General features: G+C 41.9%; 1 protein-coding gene and 1 pseudogene across 1 annotated transcript; both read left to right on the forward strand.

Moving 5' to 3' along the window:
- The window catches only part of LOC143294188 (QRFP-like peptide receptor), a 174,700-nt pseudogene that overhangs the window by 47,689 nt on the left and 107,011 nt on the right, over positions 1–20,000 (forward strand).
- LOC143293955 (2-succinylbenzoate--CoA ligase-like) lies at positions 12,765–16,483 on the forward strand. Its single transcript, XM_076605349.1, has 3 exons — positions 12,765–12,838; positions 13,614–13,793; positions 14,809–16,483. The coding sequence occupies exons 1-3, from the start codon at positions 12,765–12,767 to the stop codon at positions 16,481–16,483; spliced, it is 1,929 nt and encodes a 642-aa protein (XP_076461464.1).

Genomic DNA, 20,000 nt, shown 5'->3' on the forward strand with positions numbered 1-20,000 from the left:
CAGGGAGCTTGTTTGCCCGTGACTTTCTGGCCTGCCTCTTCTGAACAGCTGCAGCAGTCCTGTTGGCCTCGCACAACTTGGCACCTTTGTGCACAGCAGCGCGCCATTTGTCACGGTCCACTGCAGATTCCTCCCAGGAGTCAGGGTTGATATCAAACGCTTTAAGAGAGACTTTCAGAGTATCTCTGAAGCGCTTCTTCTGACCCCCGTGTGATCTCTTCCCTTGTTGCAGCTCGCCATCGAAGAGCCTTTTGGGCAGCCGATGGTCTGGCATGCGCGCCACGTGTCCAGCCCAGCGAAGCTGGGACTGCATCAGGATGGTGAAGATGCTGGGAAGGGTGGCTTTTGCGAGCACCTCTGTGTCTGGGGTCCTGTCTTGCCACTTGATGTTCAGTAGCTTCCTGAGGCATGTTGTGTGGAAGTGGTTCAGCTTCTTGGCATGTCGTTGGTACACTGTCCAAGTTTCGCAGGCGTACAGTAGTGTGGGGAGAACTACTGCTCTGTAGACCTTTAGCTTGGTCTCAAGACTAATGCCTCTTCTGTTCCAGACATTTGCACTGAGTCTGCCAAAAGTTGCGCTTGCTCTTGCAATCCTGACGTTCGCTTCATCGTCGATGGTCGCATTTCGTGACAGTGTGCTGCCAAGGTATGTGAACCGCTCCACCGCACTGAGTCTCTGACCGTTGACTGTGATGTTGGGCTCAACGTAGGGTTTCCCTGGGGCTGGCTGATGGAGAACTTCAGTTTTCCTCGTGCTGATGGTAAGGCCGAAGTTCCTGCTGGCAGTGGCAAACTTGTCGACGCTGAGTTGCATGTCAGCTTCAGATCCAGCATTGAGGGCACAATCATCAGCAAACAAAAAGTCTCTGATGATGTCTGTCATGACCTTCGTTTTCTGCTTGAAGCCTTCTGAGGTTAAACAACTTGCCATCTGTTCGGTACTTTAGGCCGATTCCAACATCACCATCTCTGAAGGCATCAGTAAGCATTGCAGAGAACATGAGGCTGAACAGCGTTGGAGCCAGGACGCAGCCTTGCTTGACACCATTTGTGACAGCAAAAGGAGCAGACGTTTCGCCATTGTCCTGGCCTCGAGCCTGCATGCCTTCATGGAATTGGCTGACCAAGGAAATAAATTTCTGAGGGCATCCGTACTTGGCCATGATCTTCCACAGTCCCTCTCTACTCACGGTGTCGAAGGCCTTAGTGAGGTCGACATAGGTGGAGAACAGATCAGCATTTTGCTTCTGACATTTCTCTTGCAGCTGCCTTGCAGCAAACACCATGTCGGTGGTTCCGCGCTCTTTCCGGAATCCACATTGGCTCTCAGGCAAATGACCTTGGTCAAGGTGTGCTGTGAGGCGGTTTAGTAGGATCCTGGCAAGTATCTTGCCTGCGATGGAGAGCAAGGAAATGCCCCGATGGTTTTCACAGGCTTGCCGGTTCCCCTTTCGCTTGTACAAGTGAATGATAGATGCATCTTTGAAATCCTGGGGGATCGTCTCTTCTTTCCACATGAGTGAGTACAGCTGATGGAGCTTCTCAGTCAGCACAGTGCCTCCATCCTTGTAGACCTCTGCTGGTATGGAGTCTGAGCCAGGTGCTTTGCCCTGGATAGCAGACGGATTGCTTTCTGGGTCTCAAGAAGTGTTGGCGGATCGTCCAGTGCTTCGTTGATGAGGACTTGTGGGAGACGGTCTATGGCTTCATCATTTATGGAGGAAGGGCGATTTAAGACACTGTTGAAGTGCTCAGCCCAGCGTTCGAGAATTTTCTCCTTCTCGGTGATCAAGGTATTCCCATCTGCACTGAGGAGGGGGTATGATCCTGAGGATGTGGGGCCGTAGACTTCTTTTAAGGCATCATAGAACCTCTTCATATCGTGCCTGTCAGCATATCCCTGGATCTCATCAGCTTTGTCAAAGCTAAGTGGCTGAGTGACAAAGCTGACAAAACTCAGGAGTGTACCGGAGATGTGTACGTAGTAAAAGGCAGTCGTGGATGTCAGTGTATACGTGTTTGTGGGGGAGGAAGGGCGGGGCCGGGACTTGGGGAGGTGGGGGGGGGGGGGGGGGGGCGAGAGTGATGGGGGATGATCGTTAACAGAATGAGACATGCCAAAGACCTTCACTTCTTTTAACTCACTCAGTACGGCCAGTCCTCTCTTCTCCTCTACACAGACCCCTCGGATGTCCAGTGGGTGTCTGAATGACCCAACATTTAGCTTCCGTCGTCAGAATTGTGGTATTCTTTGTCAACATTCACGTCTTCAGTATAAGAGCCTTCCGCTTGCAATATTTTGATGATGGTAATTGGGGTGAAACGCTGTTAACGTCGTCTCTTTCGCCGTTCGTATGAAAAGAGTTAATCTTGAATGACATGGGACTATCGAGCTCCGCCGTCGTTATCTCCAAAACCTGAGCATTAGTCGGCCGTCTGTGCCCCTGGGTAAGCTGCTTTCTTTTATGTGCTTGTATTCGAACGAGACTCATTTAGAGGACTGAGAACAGCATTATCTCTTGTCTCTTTCTCTGTTTCCTTCTTTTCTTTCTGTCAGTCACTTTGTCTTCTTTCTGCATCGATTTTTAACTTTAGTCTCTGTCTGTCTGTCTGTTTGTCTTTCTAACTATGTCTCTATCTCTCGCTTGTGTGTGTGTGTGTGTGTGTGTGTGTGTGTGTGTGTGTGTGTGTGTGTGTGTGTGTGTGTGTGTGTGTGTGTGTGTGTGTGTGTGTGCGCGTGCGTGCGCGCATGTGTGTGTGTGTATGTGTGTGTGAGTGTGTCTGTGTGTCTGTGTCTCTCTATTTCTTCTCTTTTTTTTAAATTTCCTTTTTTTTTTCTTTCTTCTTCTTTTGGTCTTTCAACCTTCCTTTTACATTACCAAGTCTTTTTAAGTGGGTCCTGACGTATTTAGTGTCAAATTATACCTTTCAATCTTGATGGAGTTTATATTTTTTCCCATTCTTCCATCCTTTTATCATCGTCAGTATTGCCGTTCTGTCTGTCTGTGTGTCAAGCCGCCAGTCTGTATGTCTGTCTGCCTCTCTGTTGCTCATTGTCTCTGTATCTCTGTCTCTGTCTCTAATCTTTCTCCCTCTCTCTCTCTCGCCCCCCACCCCCCAACCCCTCATGACCCCGCCTCCTCCCTCTCTCTCTCTCTTACCCTCTCTCTTTTGCGCTTGCGGAAACGTTGGGGTTTTCTTTTATTATTATTTTATTTTTTGTTGTTTTTTTTTCGCTGCGTGCAAACTCAGTGTATACCAAATGTACATGCACGGGCATTAATTAAACGCACTCCACTAAATGCGCTGAACACAGATATGCAGGAGTGACCTTTGTGGTTGGCTCTGCTTTAAAACCCGAAGAATACGAATGAAAAGAACAGTTGACAAAAAGCGTAATTTTACTATTGAAAACACGAACGCACTCATACGCAGACACACGCGCGCGCACGTACACACAACATACACACACGCACAAACACACACACACACACACGCACCATATATTTATGTATCAATTTTATTTATAAACAGACATACATTCGTACATCCATACATTCTCTCTCTCTCTCTCTCTCTCTCTCTCTCTCTCTATATATATATATATACACGTATATATACATACATATACATACATATATATATATATATATATATCTGATGTATTTATGTATATATATATATATATATATGTATTGTATTGTATTGCATTGTATTGTATTACTCTTTTTGTCACAACAGATTTCTCTGTGTGAAATTCGGGATGCTCTCTCGGGGGAGAGCGTGTCGCTACAACGTTTATGTTTAAGTTTGGTGTAAAATAGTATTGCTGTTGCACAATACCTTCCATGCCCCCAAATGTGTCAAAGGGTTAAATAATATTCTTGATTCTTGAGAACGCCTTCTGTTTTTTTGTATGTTTTCCAGCCTCCAGTTTTATTTGTTTTCCCACCGAAGTGGATTTTTCTACAGAATTTGTCCAGGGACATCCTTTTTGTTGCCGTGGGTTCTTTGACGTGCTCTAAGTGCATGCTTCACACATCGTCTCATTCGAATGACTAGCGTTCACACCTCCACTGAAGGTCTAGTGGAGGGAGAGAAAATACTAGCACCTATGGGATTCGAACCAGATTCTCTCGCTTCCTTGTCGAACGCGTTACCTCTAGGCCAACAATCCACACACACACACACACACACACACACACACACACACACGCAACGCATGTGAGGTCACGTTTTCTATCTAGAGCCGTAATGACGAGGCTGTCGATAGCCTTCTATCCCTTGCAGGAAGTTAATTATTCGGTAAGCGATTCCTCCAATGATGCTGTCATGATTCGCAGGGGTTGAAAGACTATTCCACAGAAACCGTACTGCTTCAAGTCACGAACAACGTCTAGAGTAGCGGTGTACATATCACGACATAATAATTGTCTCTAGTCAAGGACAAACGAAAGTAGGAAGGGGGTTGGGGTGTGTATGTGTGTGTGTGAGGGAGTGGGGGGGGGTTACAAATTAGATATCGTATTTCCTTGATCAACTGACGTCCAGAGAAAGGGGGAGGGTACAAACCAGATACCGTATTCCCTCTCCTAACGTTACTGACAAAGAGATGGTCTTGGTGTTGTGGCTGAGCAATCGTTGATACCGTATTTACCTCAAACGACGACCAAGGGAAAGTTTTGTATTTGTATTCTATTTGTATTTCATTTTATCACAACAGATTTCTCTGTGTGAAATTCGGGCTGCTCTCGTCGCTACACTACAGCGCCACCCATTTTTTGTATTTTTTTCCTGCGTGCAGTTTTATTTACTTTTCTATCGAAGTGGATTTTTCTACAGAATTTTGCCAGGAACAACCCTTTTGTTGCCGTGGATTCTTTTACGTGCGCTAAGTGCATGCTGCACACGGGACCTCGGTTTATCGTCTCATCCGAATGACTAGCGTCCAGACCACCACTCAAGGTCTAGTGGAGGGGGAGAAAATATCGGCGGCTGAGCCGTGATTCGAACCAGCGCGCTCAGATTCTCTCCCTTCCTATGTGGACGCGTTACCTCTAGGCCATCACCGTAGATTCCGTATTGCCTAACCTCACAACCAATGCGCGTGTCTTTCTATTTTTTTTTCTGTCTTTCGACCTCCCTGTTATATTACCAGTTACCTAACCAATTACATTGCCAATTACCTAACCTCACAACCAATGAAAAGTGGTGTGTGATGTGTGTGAATAAAATATCACTGGCATCTCAACTGACGGCCAGAAGAAAATATTGTGGGACGCAAATCACTCATTCATACTGTTTCAATTCATGCGAAAGAGAGAGAAAAAAGTATTTATAATGGTAACCATATCGCCACAATACATGAATATAGAAGAGGATTTTCTTTTCACATTGCCAAATAGTATTTCATTGACATCATTCCTTATCTCACGAATATGTGAACGACTTGGATATGTTTGATATCATCTGCTTGAACTTACGTGAGTGACAGAAAGAGAGAAAATGGAAAAAAGAGACAGAGAGAGATAGATAGAGAAAGAAAGACAGAGAGAGAGACAAAGACAGACAGACAGACAGACAGACAGACAGACAGACAGAGACAGAGACACAGACAGAGGGGGGAGATAGAGAGAAGACAAGACAAGACAAGACGAGGCAAGACAAAATTCTTTATTTCAAGGGTGATAGAAAAGCTCTGGTGTCCTTTTCTTTTTTTTTACATCCACTTCCCGCCTTGAACAGGGTGAGAGGGTGAGGGGGGGTTGGGGAGGTATGGGGGTGGTGGGGTGGAGAATGGGCAAGGGAGGAGCAATTGTGTGTGCGTGTGTGTGCGTGCGTGTGTATGTGTGTGTGTGTGTGTGTGTGTGTGTGTGTGTGTGTGTGTGTGTGTGTTGTCCACGCGCGTGCGTGTCTGTGTGAATGTGTGTGCGTGTGTGCATGCCTGTATGCATGTGTAGATGTGTGTGTGTGTGTGTGTGTGTGTGTGTGTGTGTGTGTGTGTGTGTTGTGCACGTGCGTGCATGTCTGTGTGTGTGTGCGTGTGTGTAATCCTGTATGCATGCGCAGATGTGTGTGTGTGTGTGTGTGTGTGTGTGTGTGTGTGTGTGTGCCTGTCTGCGTGCGTGCGTGCGTGCGTGAGAGATAAAAGAAGGGACGTGCCATTCTCTGGACACACACCAACACGTAACGAACCCTTTGCTCCCTCGCGGCACAACCCATCCTCGTTTGACATTTCTCTCTCACTGTCTCTCGGCAGAATCTTAGCGCGTACACACGGGTTGAGGAGGAGGGAAAATGACAAGACCCTACAGCTACGACGTGTTCATTATCCAGTGTACACGAGTGTGGTGGCCGAGTAATGAGCGAGGGTGCTGGGTTCTCGTCCCAGTTTCCTGAGTTAGATGCCTGTTCTCGACACACCCGGTGAGTTAAGGGTGGAGACTGTTGCGATCTCCCTGGTCAACATAATTATGTGCAGACATGCTAAACCTTTAAACCCCCTCTTTCGTGTGTATATGCATGCAGAAGACAGTCAGCTGCCATTGGGCGCGTATCATTCGTTTCCTGTGTTCTCCAGATGTCAGTCACGAGCACATTCACACTCATACATATATGTAACGATTTACATACATGACTGTTTTGTTTATTTACCCCGCCATGTAGGGTTAAATGTGCACATTTAAGTTCCTGTAATCCACGTAAGAGTTCTGTGGGTTATGGAAACAAGAACATACCCAGCATGCACACTCCCGGAGACGGGGTATGGCTGCCTACATGGGGGGTGAACGTGGGACTTGAGCTGACGAACACAGGAGAAATGTACGCATTCATGCATTGTGTGCACAGGTCTCACGTCAACTTCCAAACACAGTGCGAAACGTGCTTTGCCATTCTTCACAGTTGTTTCGACCGCAAGTGTTAGGCTACTTTATATCGGGTTCACAAAAATTTAAGGACCACTTTGGTACTTCCACAGATCACGTTGTGAAATAATGATGTCGAATTTTTAGCAAAGAGCCCTGTATCAAGCGAATGTAATGAGCATCACTTATAACCAGAGGCGCTTTCTTACATGCGCATTTCCGTTTTTCTTGTAACAGTTGGGCCAACAGGAAAGTGAGAGCTGTATTATCAATGGTTTCTCCAATGGTTTCTCCAATGCATGCAATCATTTACAGCTTATTCTTTTGTGAAGGACTATGACTCTCAAACTAGGAGGTAAAATTGCACTGGGTCTTAGTGCTGCCGTCTTGGGGGCTAGTTGGTCTTTGGGAACCATCCCAACGCCGACTGTCCTAAAACCCTCTTGGCCGAGAAAGTGGGGATGTAACTCTCTCCACAATATTCAAATTCTAGCCCAAATAGTGGCGACAGCAGTTACTTCCTCTGCTGTTCTGACACGACTGACTCTCATACATACATGAAATGAAAAACCAGACAATTCGTTTATAAACCACTGAATAACTGTAAATGCTTGGATAATACACCGATTGTTTTACTGATATATATATATATATATATATATATATGTGTGTGTGTGTGTGTGTGTGTGTGTGTGTGTGTGTGTGTGTGTGTGTTTCTTTTCATTTTTATTTATTTATATTTTTCCTGTGTATTTTACGAGCACCATGCTTGTGGCTGTGTGTGCATACTTGTGTGTTTGTGTGTGTGTGTGTGTGTTTATTATTTTCTTATGTATTTCTTTTAAAACCATGCTTTCATTTTTATTCAGAGTTGTGTAGTGTAGACCCTGTTCAAGGCGGGAAGTGAATGTGAAAAAAGGACACCAGAGGTTTTATATTACCCTTATAATAAAGAATTTTGTCTTGCCTCGTCTTGTCTTGTCTTGCTATTTCTCTCTCTCTCTATCTCCCTGTCTCTGTCACTGTGTCTCTGTCTCTGTCTGTCTGTCTGTCTCTCTCTGTCTCTCTCTCTGTTTCTCTCTCTGTCTTTCTTTCTTTCTCTCATTTTGCATTTACTCCTCCCCCACCATTGTATCTGTCAGTGTCTGTCTGTCTTTCTCCCAGTTTATCAGCTCTTATTATCTCTTTCCTATGTGTGCACACACACACTTAAACGTGCGCGCGTGTGCACACTCACACACACACATGTACACAAACACACACACATATGTCTGTGTGTATATGTAGATATATATATATATATATCTATATATATATATATTACAAAACAAACAAAAAACAAACACAAAAACACATACACACACATATAGCGCACACGTATCCACACGCCCCCTATCCCCGCCTATCTAATATCATGTATGACATGCAGAAAGAACAGAAAAGACAAGTCGGGCAGAAGAACAGAGTACACATACAAATATGTTTCTAAGAATATTGTTTCATGAAAATACACGAGCATGAGAAAAGGCAGACGTATCTCAATATCCAGTGTACACAGCAGAGATACACCTGTATTTGAGCCTGCTAAAAGAATACACGGAAAATTTAAGTGAGAGATAGATAGATAGATAGAGAGAGAGAGAGAGAGAGAGAGAGAGAGAGGAGGGGGGTGGGGGGGTGGGGGGGGGGGGACACGTGCTTATACGAAAAGACCAGTTCCACTATAAGTTTAACAATTTCAAAAGCGTTTGGTACATTGGAAAACCAGAAATCACAAAGAACATGTCTACGTCTGTTAATCTTAACCTTTCTAAAGTATCTACATTCCACCAGAGTTTCAGTATCTGAAGGAGGTGTCACTGCGTTCAGAGAAATCCATATATGCTACACCACATCTGCTGCACAGACACCTGACAGCAGCATAACCCAGCGCGTTTTGTCAGGCCTTGAGTGCATGCATATGATATTTGTGTATCTATCAGGGTGGATTTTTTTTACAAACTCTTGCCAAAGGACAACACGTTTGTTGCCGTGGGTTCTTTTCCAGTGCGCCAAGTGCGTGTTGCACACGGGAACCTCGGTTTATCGTCTCATCCGAATGACTAAATGCTCAGATTGATTTTCCAGTTGAACTTGGGAGAAAAGGCAAGATCGGGATTCGAACCCACACCTTCACGGACACTGCATTGGCAGATCAGCGTTTTAGCCATTCTGCCTCCTTGCTCCATAAGAGATATCCAACAGAATCAGTCAATCATCTCTTGACTCGTTATTATGGACATGCAGACTTGTCTCTACACGTGTCCGTCTCTCTTACACATCATGTGTACTTTACATTCAGCCAGTCTTCATTTTGCACACACACACACACACACACACACACACACACACACACACACACACACACACACACAGATAGATAGATAGATAGATAGATAGAGAGAGAGAGAGAGAGAGAGAGAGAGAGAGAGAGATTTTATATTTTTTCGAACATACTGTAGATTTATAATCATATAATCTGACAACTAGGTCGGCTACGATAATACTGTTGCTTTTTTTTTTTTTATCTTAAAAGTTCACTATTTGAAATTGAGTTAAAACTGCTTTCTGTCTGTATATTGCCAAGTAATTTAACCATGTCGTTTGCTTCTGACTCGTGGCCAACCAAACAAGGACTCCGCATAGGTTATTTAAACATAAACAATGCAACCAACAAAACGGACGTCATTGGAACCATTCTTCATCACACCGGAAATCCTTTTCATTTATTCTGTTTTGCTGAATCTCGGCTGTCTTCTAACATAACAGATGCTGATATGAACATGCCAGGCTACCAAATTATCCGCTCAGATCCCACTAAGCCCAGAACTACTGGTTTACTGTTGTATTTTGCATCCTCATTAAAATGTAAGAGAATAAATAGTCTAGAAGTTTCTGATGTCGAATCAATTTGGGTAGAAGTTAAGATTAATGGCAATAGTACTTTTATAGTAGGGTTTGTATGTAGACATTCACCAGAAAATGTAGAACGGGAGGATAGATTTAGTTCTGTTATGGATGAGGTGATAATGTAAAATCATGAAATTATTATTCTAGGTGATTTCAATATAGACCTGCTTAAACCAAAACCAAAGTGGCATCAAAACTGCTCCATGCATGGTTTAGAACAATTAATTGCCAGACCATCCCGCATTACTGAAAACACAAATACCTTAATAGATCACATTTACACAACCACAAAACAACACATTGTAGAGGTATGTGTTCCACCTTGTGGTAGTAGTGATCATTTCCCAGTCTGTCTCACCTAGTTTAAAAATCGTGTTAAAATTCCAAAGGTAGGACATAAAACTATATTTTATAGGAGTTTTAAGAACTTTAAAGAAGACGATTTTGTCTCTGATTTAGCAAACTCACATTTAGGTTATGTATATCAGTTAAGAGATCCTGATGAAGCAGTCACTTTTGGATAAACACATTTTCTTCTGTTTATAACACGCATGCACCATTTATTAGGAAAAGAGTTAGACGAGAAACAAAACCACCATGGATAACAAAAGAAACTGACATTGAAATACACCACAGAGATGATCTGAAGATATATGGATCAAACGAACAATATAAGAAACAAAGAAATAAAGTAAACGCCATGAAACGTAAATTCAAATGTAATTATTTTCAGAGAATGTTAATTAATACAATAGATTCTCGTCTGATTTGGAAAGCTATTAAAAAAATTGAATAATAAACATGTGTCAATTTTAACAAGCGATAGGACCATTGAGAATAATCTCTGTTATCTAAAACAATATATTGATTCAAAGAAAATTCATGTTCAATTTAGTTTTCAATCACAACTGAAACAATCTGGCACACCTGATTTGGACGAGTTAGATGGATGGATATTAAAGCTTCTTCCCCTGTTATTGTAGATACTCTGACTTATCTCTATAATTTGTGTATCGATAAGAAATGATTTCCTTCAAAATTCAAGCAGGCTAGAGTCATTCCACTGTACAAATCAGATGATTCTTCTAACCCATCTAACTATAGGCTAATTTCTGTCTTGTCTGTTCTGTCAAAACCCATTGAAAAACACTTCCAAAAATCTTTATATTCTAATCTCTTTGACAATGACCTAATCCATGAAGACCAGTCCGGATTCCGTAAAAATCATTCTTGTCATACAGCCCTCATACAACTCACTGACAGCCTTCTACATAACATAAATGAAAATATATTCACAGGTCTCCTCTTTATAGATTTTGAAAAAGCTTTTGATGTAATCAACCACTCCTTGTTACTACGTAAATTAGAAGCTTATAAATTACCACCAGAGTATACTCACCTTATACAATCTTTTCTTTGTGACAGGAAACAGTTAGTAACAGTAAGTAATCAAACCTCAAATTTTACATCTGTTAAATATGGAGTACCACAGGGATCCATCTTATGGCCAATTTTATTCTCCACTTATGTTAATGACTTACCTTGTTATATGAAAGGTAAATGACACATCCCTACATTCAAGCAATCCTGACGCATGTAAACTAACTGATGAACTCCAAGATGATATTTTTAAACTTAACGACTGGACACAATTGAATCACATGTCCTTAAATGCTCAGAAAACGAAGTGCATGACAAAAAAGACAAAGAATGAAACATCACTTCAAACCACTATTCCTAGGCATCAATAAAATTGAAGAGGTAGACTCACATAAAATTCTGGGTGTCATTATTGACAAAGATCTATCTTGGACTGATCATACGAAGTACTTAAGTAAACGTCTCTCCAATAGAATACTTCAGCTGGCAAAAATTTAAAAGATCATTAATGTCCTCTCACGAAACCTCCTCTTCTGTTCACACATTCTGCCAGTAATCGATTATGCGTCAACTTTATGGGACAGCTGTAGCCTCTCAAACATGAAATGTATTCACCATATGTATAAAAGAGCACTGGAAATAGTATTGTTAAAATCGAGCTCCCTGACCCCAGTGGACTATAAAAAACTTAATATATTATCTTTTCACAAAATAGGCTGTACTTCAACAAAACTGTTCGCGTGCATAATGTTATGTTCCAAAAAAGATTGCAGACACTTTTAAAACTAATGAACACAGACACAACCACATGCTCTGTATTCCCAGACCAAGAAAAACATTTTCAAATCCAGCTTTCTATATTCTGATGGAAATTTATGGAATAATCTTCCACTCACTCTAAAACGTATCGTGAATAGGAACGTGTTTAAGAAAACTTTGAAAAATCACCTCATTGAAAAGGATTAAAAGTAAAACAATTATTGATCTATTAGTGTAATACTTCTTTTATTAATTGTGAAATGTTTTGTATATCCTTGTTTTGGCAAGAATTGTGTAGAATATGAGGGAATATATGCACGTGAATGAGACGGGCGTGTATTTATGTCCGAGCATATGTGTTCAAGTCTATGTGTGTGTGTGTGTGTGTGTGTGTGTGTGTGTGTGTGTGTGTGTGTGTGTGTGAAATAAAAATGCAAGTGTGTATTTCATTATTACAATGTTCTTGTATATATATATATATATATATATATATATATATACATATATATATATCTTCTTTTGTTTGTTGCTGTTGCTTTTATTTTGTCTGTTCTCTCTCTCTCTCTCTCTCTCTCTCTCTCTCTCTCTCTCTCTCTCTCCTGTATTTTTTCTTTTTTTTTCTTTTTCATTGATGCCTTGATGTAAAAAAAAAAGCAATTGTTGCTTATTCAATTTACCATCATGAAATACAATCTTGACATGACATGACACATGCATCCCTTTGGGAAGTCTCGACATCTGTTCACCAAATTGGAACGTGTCTGCAATTAAACTAGTCCAGTATATATAAATGAAGCTGCTAACAAGTCCATGCACACCCAGAAGTGCTGTCACCCCTGCTGTCACCTGACTGGTTTCCACTTTTGTGTCCGGCAGATTCACAGGTTTGTAAATGACGAGTTTTTACCTTCCTTCCTCTGTGGTTGCTGTTGTCTTCTCTCTCTCTCTCTCTCTCTCCCTCTCTCTCTCTCTCTCTCTCTCTCTCTCTCTATCTCTCTCTGTCTCTCATTGTCATCCGTTATTTCTTTCTTTCTCTTCATTTTTCTTCCTATCTTTGAAGTTGTATCTGCTTATTGTTGTTTTTCTTTTTCTTTTTTTCTCTCTCAAACTGCATTAATCTATCTATCTGTCTATCTATCTATCTATCTATCTGTTTAAATCTGATCTATTCATTCACTTATTTGTATGTTTGATTATTCAATTGTTTTGTTTATTCAGTATCATTCGTTCATCTATTTATGTCTCTTAAGCAAACGTTTTAATGCGAAATAAGTTATAAATGACGGTTTTTCATCAAATATGTAAATCAGACATTGTTCTGAAAGAAGAAAGAAGGCAATTTACGGTACCCAATGTAACTTTTATTATGAAAAATAACATTTTGTTGAGCATTTCTCTTTGAACTGTTAAATAGACAAAGGGCATATTGGTCACTAGATTTTGAAACATCAGGAAGAAAAAAAAGGTTTATTATCTAATAATATGAAATGAGAATAAAGCTGGTTAGAACAGGAACAATTATGGAATAAAGACAGACAGACACGTTATATGACATCATAATGCTTGTTTGTCCTTCGGAGTCAAAAGAAGACAGCCTGTGTGATCAATGAGAGCACAAGTGTCTCTGTAGTCCTCATTGAAACACATGGGCACCCACAGGTGTCACAGCAGTAGTTTTCTGCTCATCTTCCCAACCCCATGTATACTTATCACTCCTCATCAATGGTCGTGGTCTCCACCAGCTCTGGCAGAAACCCCTATGAGCTTGTCAGATGCAGGTGTGGCATGTAGTAGAGTGTCCAAGTCAGCAAGAAAGTGTGCCTGGTGCCTGATTCAAGGGTAAGTCGAGCTTCGCTGATTGCAGTGATGTCGACAATATATTTCAACACTTTTTTGTCAAAAGATACCTGTTCCTTTCATTGACCTGGAGACCGTTTTTCGATCCCCTAGGGTTCGTATGTTCCAAGTACCAGTGATTTATTTCCTCTTTCCCCAACTGATTCAACCGCAAATGGGTAAATCTGCGAGCAGCGGAAAGCTGGCCAGAATGATTTAGGACAGGCTTCATTACGGCTATCTTTCCTAGGTCTTTCCCTTGTTAGGTTAGGGTGTTAGGGTGAGCAGTGCTGTCCTAAAGAGGCTGCGCAGTTACCTGGGATGCTGCCGAAGTTTTCCACTGTCATGCATTGAGAATGACGACCACCGGTCTTCAGGCCGCCTACTAACATGCTTGTGACCAGAAATTTCAACGGTTACACCCCTTTCGTCAACCCCAACCCCACCCCTCATTGCTGCAGGACTTTTGGGGGTTGAGCGAAGTAGCACAGACACACATGTGTGAGCTTGTCTTATGTGGAATAACCGTTGAATGGTGGCAATCTCACTCTCTCGATAGAAGGAACCTTGACCCAGTGGATGTCCAGGACTTCTTTGTGTTTAGTCATGCTCTTAGCGCTCCGCAACATCTGCTGACCGTTCTTTCTGACCGTTCAACCTCACTGGTAGTTTCATCTGCCGACGGAGCTAATCTTCGCATGTAAGGGTAGACAAGTCCTAACTCACTGCTGGTTTCAGACTTATCAGCTATCTTCACCAACGTTTGCCAGACAGACAATAATCAATATTAAAAGATAAGTATGTGCTTAGAAACAAATGGTACATCTTGCACAATGTCAGGTCATTGTTTTGTTCTATTGTTTTGTTTTGTTTTGTTCGTTTTGTATTTCGCGACAAGTTTCTTTCTCTTTTTACTGTTCTTTTCCCTTTTCATTGTCGGTGATGCTAACAAGTAGATGTATGCCATTGTGCCTTCAGATTGGTAATATTATACATTGTTTCTCTTTTGTACCAATAGGTCAAAAGTAGAAGTCAACCAGATGGCATCCACCATGCCCAAGATTGAAACCTTACCAGGCCTTTTGCAGCACTGGGCGCAGGAGAAACCTGACTCTGCAGCTTTCATCTTCAGAGACAAGAATCAGCGGCGCAATGTGCTAACCTGGGCCACTCTCTACACGCTGGCTGGTCGTTTTGCTGCCGACCTGAGGAGCAAGGGGATAGAAAAACAGCATCTGGTGATCAACACTCTGCCCAACAGTCCAGAGAGGGTGGTGTGTGAGGCAGGCATCTGGATGGTAGGAGCAGTATCTGTCAATGGTCAGTGTGTGATGGCTGATGGGTCAGACTTGTTGAACACGATCACCCAGTCTCGTGCCCCTGCCATTCTCGTGGATCCTGACGTCACAGGAAGTCCTTGGAGCGTGCTGAAGAATCACGTGGTCTTGGATGATGAAGAACACGTGACGTCTTCGAAACTGGCCTGTCTAAAGATGGTGATCTTTGTTCGACGTGTGGAAAATGAGGAGAATGGTGATTTCATTGGACAGCTGAAGTCACAGAAAGAATGGTTTCAAGCAAAAGATGTCAAACCTGAAGATGTCTTCAGCGTCTTCACCACGTCTGGTTCCACAGGTTTCTCTAAACTGGTCGTCCGAACACAGGGACCTTTCATTAGATATCTAGTAGGTACTTTTAAAAAGATTTTGGAGGAGTCAGGAATCATGGAGAAGAGTCAGCTCAACATAATGCCAATGGGGTGGGTGGGTGGCTGCCTCATCAACAATATCGCACCAGGTGCTACCCGCGTCACTTGCGACATGAGAGCAGGGAATGCTGATGACATGGCTCAGTTTCTCTGGAACTGTATCCAGGAGGAAAAGTGCAACACAGCGATCATTTTACCAACGCATCTACTCAAATTAGCTGAAATGGCAGACATGACGTGCTCTCCACATCAACTGGATTTACTGGTGCTGGGTGGGCTTCCAATTCAGCAGTCCATGGTAAATAAAGGACTCAAGATGGCCCATAACGTCCGCGTTCTTTATGCAGCAACCGACTTTGGGACTGTAGCTGGCATGGTGGTATCTGACAGCCGGACCTTCACTGACCATGATTCTGGACAGCCGTTAACAGAAGTAAAGATCGTCAGCTTGAAGGACGAGTCGATGCCATGTGCCACTGATCAGGTCGGTCACATCCTTGTCAAGGGACCCAACATGATGAAAGGCTACCTCAACAATCCCAATGCCACGGCTGATGCCTTCACTGAAGATGGCTTCTTTCGAACCGGGGACTTGGGCCGACTGGATGAACGAGGTCATTTGATTGTCGATGGAAGAGGAAACGATGCCATCATGAGAGGCTTCATCTTCTACCCCACTTGGATTGAGAATCGTCTCCGGGAATGTTCTGCAGTTGCCGATGTTGTCGTTGTGGGGGTGCCTGATGCCGAGGTGAATGAAGAGCTATGTGCCTGTGTGGTACTGAAGTCAGATGACGTGTCCATACAGCAGGTCCGTCAGTTTGCTGAAGGAATTTTTGTGTCGAAGGATGATCCAATGTCAGCGTGTCCTCGGTACTTTTTGAGGTTCGAATCATTGCCTGAGACTGATACGGGAAAACTCCAGCGGAAAGTTATCAAGACACAAGCTGCTCAGCAACTTGGGCTGATTACTGCATCAGACTAATGGCATACGCCAATAGATCAGAAGAAGAAAAAAGAGAACAAGGGAGAGAAGAGAGAAGGAAAAGAAGAGGAGGAAGGAGGCCAAGGAGGAAATGATGATGGTGATAACAATGAATTGAAGACGGAGGGAAAGTGTGAAGTCGCCGTGAGCCTGCTCTTGTAAGCGGGGAACCCTGCTATATAAGCCTCCACATTAGTATTATTATTTATTATTATAATTATCATTATTGTGAGTTCTCTGTCTGCTTATTTGTTTATAAGGTTACTTTCTGGGCGGTAGTCTTTATTGCTTAATCAGAAAAAAAACACTTTTTCTTGGAAGTCATGTCTTGTGCTTTCTTTCTGGGTGGTAGTCTTTATTGCTTAATCAGAAAAAAAGTTTTTCTTGGAAGTCTTGTCTTGTGCATAAAAAAACCCCTGTATTCTAAACTTGAGTGTGTTTCTACCAAACCCAAATTGCGTGGAGTTGTACCATGTGCTTTTTATTCGGACGCAAAGCAAAGTGACATTCTATTCAATGTGTAATGGTTCCAATAAAAACAACAAATCTCCACATGTTAATGTGTTATACTTGACAGCAATATGAATTATATTCCCTATCAGTTTTATAAACTGGAAATCCACCCAAGTGATTAAGAAATAGCAAAGTGAAGAGTGAGAAATCAGTTAGATTCTATAGCCATCTTTGAAACAAACATGTAAATGTATAATCAGAAATCAACTTTAAATAGTTCAGTCGTTGGTCAGTCATTAGTTGGTCGGCTGCGCTTTTTGTGAAAAGTTGTTCAGGAGTGAATGTTATTTTAAAACGAAATATTGCGACCAAGTTTCAGTGTCACTCCTTACTCAGCTGCAGTCCTAAACAGTTGGGGCTCTGCTGCCGCTTGATGGGATCCAAGATCTGGTTCGGGTGACAGCGATGTGGCTGTGGGGAACCTCAGCGCTTCCTACATGCCCTGGGTCCGTAGGAGGTCCCTGGGGATGTGTGATTAATAATTGAGGCTGGAGGGGTCCAGTCAAGAGTCTTGCCACGTGCTGTCAGGTCAGTGGGAGCAAATGGGACCAGGAGTGTCCAGTCGGAAATCTTGAGCGGCCTAGAGGGACGGCCAGAAGAGGAGCTTGCAGATTAATTAAATCATTAACTATATTTGATGAGTAGATAATCCATTTCAAGATTTTGTTTTCTGATAGAATGTGTGTATGGGCATGGAATGATTTGAAATATTTTGATAAACTGAGTATAAATTATAAACAGAGGGAACGTTATCAACAGTTTTGTCTGTATTTTCGTACGCCTTACAAGTGAATGGTGTAATGCATGACCATATAGTATGACAAATGTTCTTTTATTGAATAACCCGTTTTCTTTAATATTTCAGGGATAAAATCAGTGCGATAAGTAACAACATTGACTCATCAGTAAGTTTCCTACTTTCAGTGAATCCTGTTTCCATGGTCGACCTCTCACCCAGTTCACTCCTGTGACTCAAGATCTAGTCAAACATACAATTCTCTCTTCTCCACTTAAAACATGTGGACTTGAACCCTTCCCTTTACATCTATTTCTCGATTGCCTTGACATCCTCTTGCCTTTCATTACTTATATAATGAATGACCTTCTAATGTCTGGAAACTTTCCTGATTCATGACAATAAAATCTGTGTTCTTACATTGTTTGATCTTTGTGCCGCTTTTAATACCATTGATCATGCCATCTTGCTAAACAGACTTAGATACTCCTTTGGCATCTCTGGCTCCGCACTTCCATGGTTCCAGTCCTACCTTGGAAACAGAACAGATACAGTAATTGTAAATGGCCATCAGTCTTTCCCATCATCAAATATATATGGCGTACCGCAAGGATATGTACTTGGACTAGTGCTGTTTATACTTTATATTCAACAACTTTTCGTTTTTGTCAAAACCATTCTGTAAATCATCATGCCTTTGCTGGTGATAACGAGCTCTACAAAAAAACAAAAACAAAAAAAAACACGATTTTTTTCCGATCTTGACTCTTCCACTGGGGCACTTCGACAGTGTCTTGCTGACGTTAAGGCATGGATGGATCAAAACTAACTACAATTAAATGATAGTAAAACTTAAGCTATCATTATTTCTTCAAGCAGACTGTCTATAAACTACTCTTTATCTACCTTTCTTAACATTGGATATTCAGATGTAGACTTTGTGTCTTCAGTGAAAACTCTGGGTGTGATGTTTTATTCAAACCTTTCAATGATGACATACGTAAACAATCTCTGCAAGGCTGCATACTTTCAAATTCGGAAGATCAGCTCCATCCGACATCTCCTTACTACTCAAGCTACACAAAATCTGGTGTGCTTTCTGGTCTTGTCCAGACTTGATTATTCTAACTCACTCCTCATTGGTTGTCCTAAATACTTAATACAAACGTTCACGGCGGCTACTCGCTCCCCGTGTTAAAACCCGATCCTTCAGTGATTCTTCTTTTCTCAGTCAGCTCCATCTGTCTGGAACAGTTTACATTGCGATCTTCGCCACTTTCCCTCATGAAATTTTCAGTATTTTAAAAGTGGTCTGAAAACACATCTTTTTGAAAACGCTTATTCATTGGCCTTCCATTCCTTTCCATTGACATTCAGTTATCAGCCATGCAGACTCCCCCCCCCCCCCCCCCCCCCGCCCCCCCCCTCTCTCTCTCTCTCTCTGAGAGTGTTCTCTGATAAGATGTAGTCCTACCATTCAGAACAATACCAGAGAAAATGAGGAGGATAACAATGTATGATATCTATTATCTTGTGTTCAGACTGTAAGCCAGATAATAAGGTAGACATTGAACTATATCACTAATTGAATGGATGGTCGACTAATGGTGTTTTTTTTTTTGTTTTTTTTTTTCTTTCTTTTTTAATGTTTGTTGCTCTCCTTTTGTAAGGGTGTTTTTCTTTGATTGCTTGTTTTCTTTTGATTTGATGGATTGAGCAGAGTGTAGTATTGTACTTGTACAGACAACAGAAATAATCCTTATCACCACCTTGTCAATAGACCTATGCAGGTAATGACAATAAAGTATCAAAGCGTCAAAGTGTTTGTTTGTGTGTGTGTGTGTGTGTGTGTGTGTGTGTGTGTGTGTGTGTGTGTGTGTGTGTGTGTGTGTGTGTGTGTGTGTGTGTGTGTGTGTGTGTGTGTGTGTGTGTGTGTGTGTGTGTGTGTGTGTGTGTGTGTGTGTGTGTGTGTGATATTAAGTAATCTAATAGGCGTAGTCTTTGATTCTGTTTTTAGGCTTCTGTGCGTTAACTCATTTCCCCTCTTGCTTTTGTAAGTTATTGCGCGCGTGTGTATGTATGTGTTTAATGTTTATTGTAACTCGGTTTGAGCTCCCTTCAAGGAGGAAAGCGCTCGACAATTAATTATACAATTATTCAGTTAATTAATGAATTAATTTTATACTTTTTTATTGTCAATATATATATATATATATATATATATATATATATATATATATATTAGACTCTCTCTATTATGTCTCTGTG

The sequence above is a fragment of the Babylonia areolata genome, chromosome 19 (assembly GCF_041734735.1).
Source record: "Babylonia areolata isolate BAREFJ2019XMU chromosome 19, ASM4173473v1, whole genome shotgun sequence".
Lineage (NCBI taxonomy): Eukaryota > Metazoa > Mollusca > Gastropoda > Neogastropoda > Buccinidae > Babylonia > Babylonia areolata.